Genomic DNA, 13510 nt, shown 5'->3' with positions numbered 1-13510 from the left:
CAAGCTTTGATTTCAATTATTTTTCTTCACAAAGTAATAATAGCTCAACCTCGAGGCATATTTATCTCGTTGCTATGGTAATCCGTGTTATGTACATGATAAGAGTCTTGTAAGAGATTTATCATAAATGGCAATTAGATTATCAACAAAAGTCAATGCATGTATGTTAGGACACCTGTTGAGATATTGTGTGCATATGCTATCTTTATTACACATCAGCTTAGTATTATAGCTTTGTAAGATGATGTTAATAGTGTCATCAATAGAAGATAGAACACATTAAGTTGCTAGGTTAGTTAGATTTTATAACATGCAGTTAATATTGCTATCTAGAGTAGATAGCACCAGCTAACATTGCTATATTCACATGTGAAATTAATATTTGATATCTTCTATAAATTAATGTTGTAAACATTGCCATTGTCAGTTCAAATAGCATGAAATTAACATTACTATCTTCAGAAGACAATATGTTACGATTGCTATCTTCAGTAGATATTAAAGTTAACATTGCTATCTTCAGTAGACAACATGTTACTGTTGCTATTTTCAGTAGATATTAAACATTACTATCTTCAGTAGACAATTTGTTACCATTGCTATATCTTTAGTAGACAGTAAAGATAACATTGCTATTGGCAGTAGCCAATGTGTTGCCATTACTATCTTCAGTAGATAGTAAAGTTAACATTGCTATCTTCAGTAGACAACAAGTTACCATTACTCTAGTAGATAGTAAAGTTAACATTGATATCTACAGTAGACAACATGCTAACATTGCTATCTTCAGCAGACAAGATCTTACCATTGCTAGCTTTAGTAGATATTCATACACTCCTGAGCCTCCGTTAGTAAATTACTAGATAAATGTTGTACAATAGCACGGGCGTGCACTCCAAGTAGTACGCGCAATTTTTTAGGACGCATTCATTTTACTTGCGGGTTGTTGCATTTATAAGTTGCCTGCATTTTCCAAATTTTTAGTGACAAATTTTTTATAAAAATGCAAAAATCACGGGATTTTTTTCTCGTGTATGAAATAGGTCAATAAATGCATATCACTTGTTGCTCGAGACATTGTTCAAAATAATGCACTTGTACTGAGATGTTGATGCGTCTAATGCACTCCCCCTTCGGGGCTCATGCATTTGATGCATCAACATCTCAGTACGCGTGCATTAATTTGTACAATTTCACTCCCAACAAGTGGTACGCATGTATTAACCTATAAATAAAGTTAATATTACTATCTTCAGTGGACAACATGAAGTTGAAATTGCTATCTTTGTGTATTTGATAGTTAGAAGTTAGCATTGTTATTTCCAGTAGATAGAAGGCAATGAAATTAACATTGCCATCCTTCAGAAATTAACATGAAGTTAATAATATTAATAATATTGGTATATTCAGTAGATGCCACAAATTAATGATGCTTTCTTCAGTAGATAGCATCAAGCTAACATTACTAGCTATCATCAGTAGAAAGCATAAATTAGGTAAGTGAAATAAACAAACATTTTGCTTTTTATGTGATGCTATAATTATGATAGTCTTATTATTTTCTATTAGAATATATCAGAATTCTCTGATATATGATTTAAACTATCTTGCTTGTCAATGCTAAAAATTAACAATGGTATTTCACTTGAAAATGTCTGCATGTAAGGTATTTTAAGATCTTTTAACAAAAATACAAAACAGAACTCAATTATTGCTTTATAGTGTTTGTTTTGTCTGATTGCTTGTACGCTCTATAAATATTTTTTCGCTATGCTCGGCATTGTTACTAAAAGGCATTTAGGACATGTGTATGAACAAGAAGAAGAGATAATGGGTCAACATGTCAGGTGGCTATCAAAATAATATACCATCTAATTACTCGTAGTGGTTAATGTTCACTATGTGAATACAGAAATGGTGTACTCCTGGTTCCAGAAAAATACAGCAATAATTTGTTGGAATTATATACAAAAATATTTTGTTTTGCCATTTGAAACATGGGTAAATCCTAATCCTTTAGTTAGTTCTAACAGGCAAATAAAAACCAAATTTGTGCAATTTGAGGGAAAATGGCAACAAATATGCAATTTTGCTTGTTGCATGTTTTCTTCTTGCAACTGTAGTCACACAATTCTAAGACTTGGCTCATCATTTTAATATTTTATGTTATTTTTTGAAAATTGGTTATGAAAAAGATTAGAAAATGTGTTTTCCAACAATTAGAATGCATAACTTGAAATTAGTCTTAGTACAAGTCTTCAGACTTGATTGTCACAGCATACGAAAAACACCCTAAAATGTTTTTAGCCCTTATTTCCAAAAATTGACCAAATATTAAAATGTAACATTTATTGCCTTTTAGAACTAACTAACGAAAGGATTGGGATTGAGCTGTTTCATTTTGGCAAAAGAGGATAATATTTTTTGAATCCAAAAAAATTAGTACTGTATTTTTCTGGAATGAGAGTTACACTACCATAGTGAAAAAACATGGTGAGATTCTGAAACATGGCTTAAGCTTTATGGATGGTACTGTGTGTTCCATCCATCATGTTGTCCAAGTAAGTATGCATTTCAAACTAAATTGGCCGAGTCAGTGTCAGTATCATCGATCATATCTAAATCTTGATGAAATGTTTGGTGCAAAACGCTCCTCATTTACATATCAGAAAATATAGTCAATGTTTACAGTGAACTGTTAGTCAAACAAGTGACTAAGGCGAGTTGAAGGAGAACACGATATATCAGTGTTTGCACGCAAATATTGACACAAATAAAGCTGACACACAAGAGATATGGTACCGGTATGGGTTCTGTAAATGAGATCACAAGGCTTGATATAAGGGGTGTCATGCACGTTATTTTTCTTGGGAGCAGGAAAACACCCAAAACTTTCATTTTGATATAATGTGTTAATATTAAGAATTACACAGCCGTGTTTTGGTTAAATGGCTAAAACTGGAAAAAGATAGCTCCTGCCCAGTGGTTGCACCAGGGTTTTTTTTCAGGGGGCATGGGGTAAAAGTGAATATGGGGGGGAATCAACAAATTTTGTGTAAAATTGCCACAAAAAGTTGAAGTTTTCGTAATTTGGGGTTTTTAAGAATGACAAGGTCTTAAAAGTAGGGGGGGGGGCAAATGCCCCTGTAGTGCCACCACTGCTCCTGCCACCCCACTTGCCTTAAACATTGACATGTAGAAGGTAATTCGATTATCCTTACAATAGCTCTGATGGTTTATCAATGGCTGGTAGTAATGTCCTCATATAGGGAAGTCAATAATGATAGTACTGATCTACATGCTAGTAATCCAATCAAGCAGCTAGCGTTCCCCCATCTCTCTTATTTCCACTCCCTCTCTCTCACCCATGTAATCACGGATCTCTCACTAAAACCAATCAACCATGCATGCAAATCAGACATCCTTATTATATCTGAACAGTACACAATCATTATTAAATTCTTTCCAAGCCTCTGGGAATAGGAACGATTCTTATCACCTCCCCTATTTTCACAACAAATCCCACAGTCTCACTGTGGTTTACACAAGGACAACATTCACATATTCCACAGGTCCTATGGAGCTGTCAGATTCACTACAAGTGACTTAACATGGCTCAATCCTACTCTGAATTTAGAATGAATTATCCTGCCAAATGTGGTAGTTTCGTTCACCTTAATTTAAAATTCTATTTATCCTGTGAACTGGCTTGAAAATATGCACCATTCTGTGTACTGCATACAATGCATGCTGCAGGCATTTATAAATAAAATTAACTTTATTAACTGTATTGATAGATTCAATCAATAATATCAAATCAATCAATTAATCAATCCACTTACATTAATGTGTGATAAATAGTAGCAATCCATCCACTAGGACGTTCCAAAAAATTATAAATCCTTGTCTGAATTTTTCGTATTTTCAAATTACCGCGTCGAGAGATCTGCCGGTAGTGTAATGGTTTGCCCAGCAGGCTAAGCCTTGGCTCCAAAAGCCTGGCATGGACAGTTGGCCCTACACAACCCCCACCTTCGCCTACAGTGTCCCTCTCTTCCCCCATGGCATCGGTGGTTTCTTTTAAATCCGACATCTCGGTTTGGTCAGACGTGGCCGTACTTGTCCTGTCCGCTGCCGTCCCTGAATCTCTTTTGCTGTTACCTCTTTTTACTTGTGTCATACTGGTCTCTCCGCTTCACGGCTTACTCTTAGTGAAAAGTGAGCATTATAGTGAAATTGACTGCTGCGCTACTGCTGCTATACACAACATGTGTACTAATATACACTGCTACTAGCTAAGCTTGAATGCTACTAACATCAGCACCAATGTCGACACCAACCAGCGGCTAGCCACGGAAGCATAGCCATTTACCAAGCACACTGTGCAGGCAGATGGTTGAGATTAAATATTTATTAGCCTAATATGCCAAAATAGACAGCAAATCTCCTTTGATTATCAACTCTGCTTACAACACATATCTTTATGCACTTTTAAATTCCAGTCATTTGGTCACCATCATTGTCATGCTGCAGTCTTAAAAGTCTAGCATCGCACAGTAGTGTGTGTGTGTGTACACTGGGTGAATATCGCAAGTGATGCGTGTGCCTCGAGCGCTAACATTAAGTGAGTCGACAAGTATAATAAACCAAGATAACCTGGATGAGGAGTTTTGTTGCTATTAATCATAAAATTCATATTTCATTAATCCTCTCATCATTTCTTAACCATCATAGTGGTATTGGGCTATTCCTGTTGAAATCCATACACCCCCTTATGGAAGACATGACTTTAATCTCCCACACAGGGGGTGTCGACTTCAAATGGAGCCACCCATTCAGGTAGCCCTATTTGAAACTCACACTCCCTGCATGGAATATTAAAGTCATATCTTCCATAGGGGGTGTATGGATTTCAACTGGAATAGCCCATTGCATTAAGTGTTGGGGATCATGTGTGAAATTCTTGACTAGTAAAGGGTTACGCTGGGAAATTGTTTTTATCAACCTTGCAGATGTGCAGTGTGAAGACTAAAGGGACACTGCTGCATATGGGAGGTAACTTTGTGATATACAACATTGTGCAATCAATAAAGCAAGTCATCTTCTTGTTCAAAATAAATTAAATGGACACAATCATTTTGGAATTTATTACTTGTGATTGAAAATTTCATTATCTGCTGCACAGGTTATAAACACTGACATATTTAAATTGCAAGCTATACAAAAAACAATGCTTTTGAAATTTATTTTTGAAACTTTAGTCAGGTATGATGGGAGACCATGATATAATATTGTTTCAGGATTGTGTTTTATTTTCTGAGGGAAAGGGCAAAAATTAAAAACCATTCTGCTGACCCGCTACAAATTTAATTTATTAAGACAAAATGTGTACAATTTTAATGCTAATGGGCCAGAATGAGGATAACTTTGCCATAAAATAGGCCAAAAGGAAAAATGCACATCACATATTTTGGTCAATTTTGTCCCGTTCTTTTGAGCCTGGGGCTGCAATTTACAATCCTGCTGATGTTCAGGAGAATGTTCCCCTGACAGCAGTGCTGAATAGAGGTCACATCTCTTCAGCACTTCCAGAAGTTTTCCATCTTCATCGCAGCATTTCCCATCTATATATAATTGCTTCCTTAGCTTTGTCATATTGTCTTGATCAAAAAGCCTGGCTTTAATGTCCAGTTCCTTTAGAGTAGGTGTTATTTCCGCATCTTCATCACTGATGTCAGGGCACATTGCACTTGTATCATTGGGCTATTCCAGTTACAATCCATACAACCCTATGGAAGACGTGACCTTAATCTTCCACACAGGGAGTATGAACTTCAAACGGAGTTACCTAATCAGGTAATTCCATTTGGAAACTACACCTCTCTGCCATAGAGGTGTATGGATTTTAACTGGAATAGTCTATTAAACTGGTTATGGTGGTATGGGTAGCTAGGATTTTACCTTTGTTTCAAGCAATTTTTATTTAGTTCTTTATATTGTAGCATGAGATTAGTATTGCTATCTTCAGTAGATAGCAAGACTTGATATTGCTATCTTTGGTAGATAACATAAAGTTGATATTGCTATCTTCAGTAGATAGCACAAATTAAATGATATTGCTATCTTTGGTAGATATTGCAAAGTTAATATTGCTATCTTCAGTAGATAGCATGAAGTTAATATTGTTATCTTCAGTAGATAGCACATAGTTGATATTGTTATCTTTAGTAGATAGCACAAAGTTGATATTGCTATCTTCAGTAGATAGCACAGAGTTGACATTGCTATCTTCAGTAGATAGCAGGGTTAGGATTTTTTGCACATTATTTAACCACTAAAATAATAATTAGTGCCTTTCAAAACAAGGTTTTAATAAATACCCACAATTATGTCCTGTTTAAAGCAATAATGTATGATTTGCATTAAAAATAGATTTGTACTTTTTCCCCACAAAATGTTAGTTTTCACTAAAACAATAAAAATTGCTTCTTTATTCCAGTGCCTATCATGTATCAGTGCACCAATGTCAATCTACTGAACATCCTGGGGTCACAGGTTTATTCAAAACTTTATTGTAATTAAAGCATTTTAGGCTTAGTCTTTCACAGAATATTTTATGTAAGTACACTATTGGGCATTACAATCATGCAAAAAACAGACATTTAAGAAAAATGAGGGCATCCCTGTGAGCATATCACAGTTTGGCATTAGGCACACAGCCTAGTGCTAATTAAATCCCAGAGGATTTCAAATTTGTTTTGTGGCTCAAAATTTATATAACCAAAGGGAGCTATTATAGTAGAGTATGTAATTACTGGGCTGTTCCAGTTGAAATCCATATACCCCTTATGGAAGACACAACCTTCATCTCCTACACAGGAAGTGTGAATTTCAAATCGGATTACCTAAATGGGTGGCTCCATTTGAAATCTACACTCCCTGTGTGAGAGATTAAGATCATATCTTCCACAGGGGGTGGATGGCTTTCAACTGCAATAGCCCACTGCACAAACAGGATATAGAGTGTTTAGTTTTTAATGTATTTTTCTTGAGCTATAGCGGTTTTGATTGTCATTGGCATTGTCACATAGTGACCATATTCAATAAAGCCATAATAAACCCTTGATCCTGTCACAGACATGCCGAAAGGTAATCAAAATAATGCAAGGTAATGGCTGGGGGAAAAACGCACAGACACATGCATGAACAATACATAAAACGTATTAGAGTTAGGATATTCATTAAAAGACATGCTCACCTTAAAGGGATCTAAGCACAAAGGTAACAAAAAAAGTTTTTTGTTTTCAAAAATGGCTAGAGGCATTTTAAAGGGAATCAGTCAAGTGCCTGCAAATTCTGTTGAGTTGCAAGTGTAATATGTGACCCATTAGGAGGAAGGGGGGGGGCGCTTCCACAATCGCTACCAGCATAAAGTCACTGCTAGCAACATAGCTACGAAGTTGTCTTCAAGTCAACTGGGTGCGATAGTGACTTATCGATCAGATATCCGTAATCATTTTTCTGATAAGCGACGGAAGTTTTGTAACAAAAAACCAATACACTCCTTGCGATATTCCCTTGAATCAATATTGGCAGCTTATGTCTCTAGGGACACAAAATTCGGCAACACACGCATGACTGAATGGCGCTTCACAATTTTCATCTTTACGGCTGGTTTCTTCCATCTGATCAATAGACTTCCCTTTATATTTAAACATTTCCAACAAATTATAGATATTTTTACACTTTCACATGGATCGCAGACAGTACTTTTAAAGTTCATCAACAAATATAGAAAACACTACTGGAATTCATGACTTTTTATATTTTAGATTGAATATAACGGGGAAGGATAAAGTTAATCAACAAATATGCGCTCATAGAAAACACTAAGGAAATTCATGACATTTTTATACAGCATGCAGGTAAGTATTTTTAAATTGAATATTAAGGGGAAGGATACACGAGCTAATATCCTTGGGTTATTCCAATTGAAATCCATGCACCCCTATGGAAGACATGACCTTAATCTTCCACACAGGGAGTGTAGATTTTAAATGGAGTCACCCATTCAGGTAGATTATTTTGAAATTCACACTCCCTGTGTGGAAGATTGAGGTCATGTCTTCCATGGGGTGTATGGTTTCCAACTGGAAATGTCCATTGGTAAAAATATATATCCATTGGTAAAAATATATCAAAGGACACATGAAAGAGAGTATTGTGCTCATGTTGGCTTGATGGTTGTAATTAACTCAAGTCAACATTCATGGTTTTCTTAACATTCCAACAAAATAGAATGGTTAATTTCATCACATTATACTTTGTATGCATGACCCTGAACCTGCTCCCCATCAATGATTGGAATTCTATTTCTATCATTGCTTTTTGTTTCACTTTGAAGAGCAAAATTGTGTACTAATATTGAAGTATGGTGTGTTGATCAATTAGCCTTTTCGAGATATGGCGTACACAATAGGAGGACAGGCTTCAATATGGGTAAATCCCGGCAAATTCAAAAGCCTTTACCCATCTCGTGCAGCGCCATTCTATTGTGTCCACCATATCTCGAAAAGGCTAATTAACCATGCCTAACTATTCTTTTCTTCAACTAGCCAACCACAGAAAATATGAAGATTTTGACTCCTAAAAATATTTGAAGTACACATGAAAGCGACGTCACACACATAACAACCAACAATATAATGGCATTCTGTACTTGCCCATCTCTGAACACAAGTTAACATTCAAATCCAAAATGAATGTCTGTTGATTCTGTGTATAACAAAGGTTTTGTTTCGCACACAGATGATTTGCTCAATCCCTCAATGCCGATTTCAATCGGAATAGCACAATTCATAAACCTTTCTATAGACTAATTTTTGGTACAGTTTGGCCTTATCAAAATGGTTTTGACTTGATACATTAAGTGCTTGGATACTGTGGGGTCACATCACTTGAAACTCAGCTTGCATAGATCAAACCATACTTCAGAGGATTGATACAGATTTAGCTGACATCCCTCTCATATTTTGGTTTCACTTTCCAGAATCAAGATCCATTGAATTATGATATTGCCATGTTTCCATTTGCATTATAGTGAAAAAATGTTAATAAATAATATTGAATTTTTTGTGATTTGTGAAGGTGGTCATCATGCTATAATTATAGCACCCGGAGCAAGAAACAAAGTTAGCGCCCCTACCCCCACCTGAGAATATCTTATACACGGGGGTGTGGGAATGGCATCGGTTCAATATTTTTTTAAGTGAGGCCGATTTGGCGCCCCCTGGTGGTAGCACCGGGGCATGTTGCCCTCCCTTGCCCCCCTAGTTACGCCACTGATTATATATAAATTAATGTAAGCAATGTGTATTATTGATTGTATTATTTTGGTACAATTAGGCTATTCCAATTAAAATCTATACACCCCCTATGGAAGACACAATCTTAATCTCCCACACATGAGTCACCCATTCTGGTAGCCCCATTTGAAATCCACATCCTCTGTGTGGGAGATTAAGGTTGTGTCTTCCATAACAGGTATATAAGGATCTCAACTGGAAGAGCCAATTTATGTGAAATATATCTCTAGTCATCAACATTAATTTCCATATATGTGATGGGATCAAGCAAAATCAGTCGGAAGTCAGAAATATTGATCTTGAGATAAGCCAAACAAAGGAAATATTGTTTTCTATTGTTTTGGAGACTCTATAACTGTTCATATCTTTTGAACTAGTTGTCTAATTTCAATAGTGTTTTCTGCAAAATGTAGCTTCAAAAATGCTTGTTACAATCCAACAAAAAATTGAAAACTGAAATTTGACCGACTTCAAACTGATTTTGCTTGATCACACAACATAAGTGTATTTTCCTTCAATATATAATGTATGTCTGTGCAAAAAAACCAACAAGCTATCGTTATCAAAATACTCTTCAGGGAGAATTTTTTTGGTGACTCAATTAACAATAAAACAACTTGGCTGTAAAGTTATCAGATGGATGAAGTAGAGCATAAGAGCATTGCTACTTCAATGCACTTTTGAGATATAGGCCTAGCTATAATTAAACATTTTACGGGACTGTATTTTTTTGTGCTTGAAAGCTCTCAAACAATCTGCTGAAAGATACCTTGACTATAATAAATGCTTTTGCAATAGAAACTCTCCATTAATCGGAGAGTGAATTAAATTATGAAAATTAATGTACCATCAAATGGTTCATTCATTTCAAAATGTAGGCTAGTAATTCGTAATTTAATGAGAAGATTAAAATGATTGCTTTTACTATTAAAGAGACACTGGGTAGTTTAAAAGTACCTAGTTTGATATTTATCTGTTATTAAAGGCGAAAGAATTGCTTTTCCCATTAAAGAGACACTGGGTGATTTAAACATACTTAGTTTGATATTCATCTGTTATTAAAGGCAAAAGGATTGCCTTTCCCATTAAAGAGACACTGGGTGATTTAAACGTACTTAGTTTGATATTTAGCCTATCTGTTATTAAAGGCAAAAGGATTGCTTTTCCCATTAAAGAGACACTGGATGATTTAAACATACTTAGTTTGATATTTATCTGTTATTAAAGGCAAAAGGGGCGCTTTTACCATGAAAGAGACACTGGGTAGTATAAAAGCACCTAGTTTGACATTTGTTACTAAGGGTGGTCTAAACTCTGGAAATACAGAAACTTTTGAGCCTCATAACTATAAATTGTTGGTCTAAAGTATATAAAAGTATACATATTTAGAATGGCAAAGACTTGATGAATCCATCTGTGAGGTCAAATTTGGGCAAGACTTCTCACTCTTGGAGAAAATCCCAGTTTTGTAAAAACATTTTGTGTTTACAGTTTGGCCAAACTAACTCCTGAAAAAAAATGCAGTATACTCGGTAATTGGTAACACAAAGTTAGATAAATGGCAAAATGGCTGTATAAAAATGCCATTATCATCATCATCATCATCACCGGCATCAGGCCGGACCTCGCTAGCTAAGGCCGCTAAATCCTACCCATATTTCACATGGATTAAAATGCCCTCTAATAAACCCGACATTTTCTCATCAAAATACAAAAGTGCTATCTTTCGATTGCCTCCGAGCAATTAAAAAACTGATCGTATCACTTAACTAACAACATGTCACGACGATGGCTTCAACTCAAGTGCCGTTTTGAGGATTTGATCTACTCACGATGGCCACCGGCTGTAATTTTGAAATTGAGATATGTGCCAACGGCCCATATTAATGGGTGCAATAGTAGAAAACAAAACAAACAGATATTCCCAAAGCACACAGAGACTAAATATTGCAACTATTATATCAGAGTATCAAAAGCATTAGTCTACTTAATGCACTCAAAATGGGCTGTTGTAATTAGAATCCATACACCCCCTATGGAAGACATAACCTTAATCTTTCACACAGGGAGTGTGAATTTCAAATGGAGTAACTCATTTTAATAATCCCATTTGAAAGTCACACTCTCTATATGTTAGCCCAATGGCTACCAAAAATCAACTGTGATAGTGGATCAATTCATTTTTCATTCAAAATGTTCTTATACTATGGGTAAAGACTCCAGAGGGTTATTTGAATATGAAAGTGCTATTCATGCTCACTAATGACCCTCAATACAGACCCTAAATGGTGTAACTGAAGGTGGCAAATTTGGTACCCCAAATGACGTAAGGCTAAGTGTAAGTGCTTCTAAAGATTTTAAAATTATTTACACTCATTTAAGGGATCGGATAGCAACATTTGCACAATATAATATTGTGGAAGATATGAGAGCGCATCAGACAAATAAAATTGCATTCTGAATATGAGGAATGTCCATCATTTGAAAAATTTTGACCATTCATATTGAATAGGCCTATTATACATTTTTTTTCTTCAAAAAGACCTAAACTTTTTGGTCTTTTTCATTTTCAACAACCTTTCATCCATCTATGATTGGAATTTGACCACAAAACCAAATAAAATTTGCTGCCATGTTTTAGTTTGCTGTCCCACATCTTCAGTGCAAAGTGTCTGTGGTAGATATTGGTGTCCAAATTGTGTAACATCAGTAGCTATCTCTAATAGCAGAGTTCATGTGTTGCCATTTGGGGAGGCTGTGCTCTCTGACACCATTTCTGATTGGATATATGCGTAAGTGTGGCAAAAAATCCCCAACACAAATACCATGACGTGTATTGCATAATCGGAATTACAACGCCATGTAGGTGACACGGTCACTGACATCATCTCTGCTGATACCTAAATTACATAAAAGCGTGTTTATAGTGGGAGTAGATGTATGGTACTCAGGGCCGGATTTACCTTTCTGGGGGCCCTGGGCCAGGCCAAAATTTGGAGGCCCCCAACTCACCGGGATGAAGGTATGTGCACTTAAGTGGCCAAGTTTTGGTTGGTAGGCCTATAGATCGACGGTGTCGACGTGAGCATTATAATTTAAAGGGAGAGATTTAGCTAGGAAATTTGCACACAAAGGGCACGAAAAAGATTCCACATTCAGACTAGGTTAGCCCAAAATGAAGGTGAAATTTGCTATATAACTGGCCAGTGCGCGCAAAGTGCGCACAAATTGGTCAATTTTACTCTTTTGGCCCAAATCATGGTGTTTTGGGGCTAAAAAGGAAGATGCATTTTGGGGGCCCGGGCCCATCTGGCCCAATGGTAAATCCGGCCATACTTTGATGTATATATTCTATGAAGCTCCTTACTATAAACACCAGCAATATGGCTTATAGGGTAGCCAGTGGGGGATGAGAGTGCCCCCTGTCAAAAAATGAAAGAAAAAAGTGCCCCTCTGACAAAAAATGAAAGAGAAAATCTGGAGGGCAAAGGAAAAGCAGAATTTACCTCAATCATGGGCCAAAATAGTGATATGTGGAAGCTCTAAGACAAGTACAGTCTATCTAAAAAACAAAACCAGTATATGTATTGTAACGAGGTGGCTATTTATCTTTTATTAATCTGTGTCTTTACCTATCTGGGAGTGAGAGGAGCTAGAATAGGCCCTCTATTGGTGCAATTCAGCAAGGATAATCAGAGGTCGGGAGGCGTGGTTTATTATTATATCTTTGACCCCGATTGGTCACGGTCAAGGTCACATGTAACTTCTGACCAATCAGGGCTTTATGCAAATGGTCCAAAAACTGGACGCTTTCTGGACACTCGTCCTGAAGACTTCATCCAGACCAGTTGTGTTTCTCACTTTCGGACTTTTTGGTGTTTATAAAAAGTACAGGTCTGATTTTCAGGGATTAGTAAATAATTGCAGGTATGTGATCAATTGGTGGCGAATGGGTCGGCCCAAAAGACCCGACGGGAGGGAGGTAATTTCTTTTGCTATTTTACTAATTTCGTTGCTGAATTGCATTGGGGTGCATGACGAGAACAGACTGCTAGCACCAGGCAGATGGGGAAAGGTGGAGTCGGGAACATGTCTACATCCAAAATTACATCTCTAATTTAGGTCTTGTTTAAACTGTTTAGTGA

At 36.4% G+C, this 13510-nt stretch overlaps 1 protein-coding gene across 1 annotated transcript in view; it reads right to left on the bottom strand.

Annotated features, from left to right (window-relative positions):
- Nucleotides 1–4513, bottom strand: part of LOC140150564 (potassium voltage-gated channel subfamily KQT member 1-like) — a 299462-nt gene extending 294949 nt beyond the window's left edge. The window contains 1 exon segment of the mRNA XM_072172598.1: nucleotides 3843–4513. Within this exon segment, the coding sequence (XP_072028699.1) occupies nucleotides 3843–4180 (338 nt within the window). The 5' untranslated portion in view covers nucleotides 4181–4513.
- Between the last annotated feature and the right edge of the window lie 8997 nt (nucleotides 4514–13510).

The sequence above is a fragment of the Amphiura filiformis genome, chromosome 4 (assembly GCF_039555335.1).
Source record: "Amphiura filiformis chromosome 4, Afil_fr2py, whole genome shotgun sequence".
Taxonomy (NCBI): Eukaryota; Metazoa; Echinodermata; class Ophiuroidea; order Amphilepidida; family Amphiuridae; genus Amphiura; species Amphiura filiformis.
Note: the sequence above shows the minus strand (reverse complement) of the source record. Positions and strands in the feature narration are given on the sequence as shown.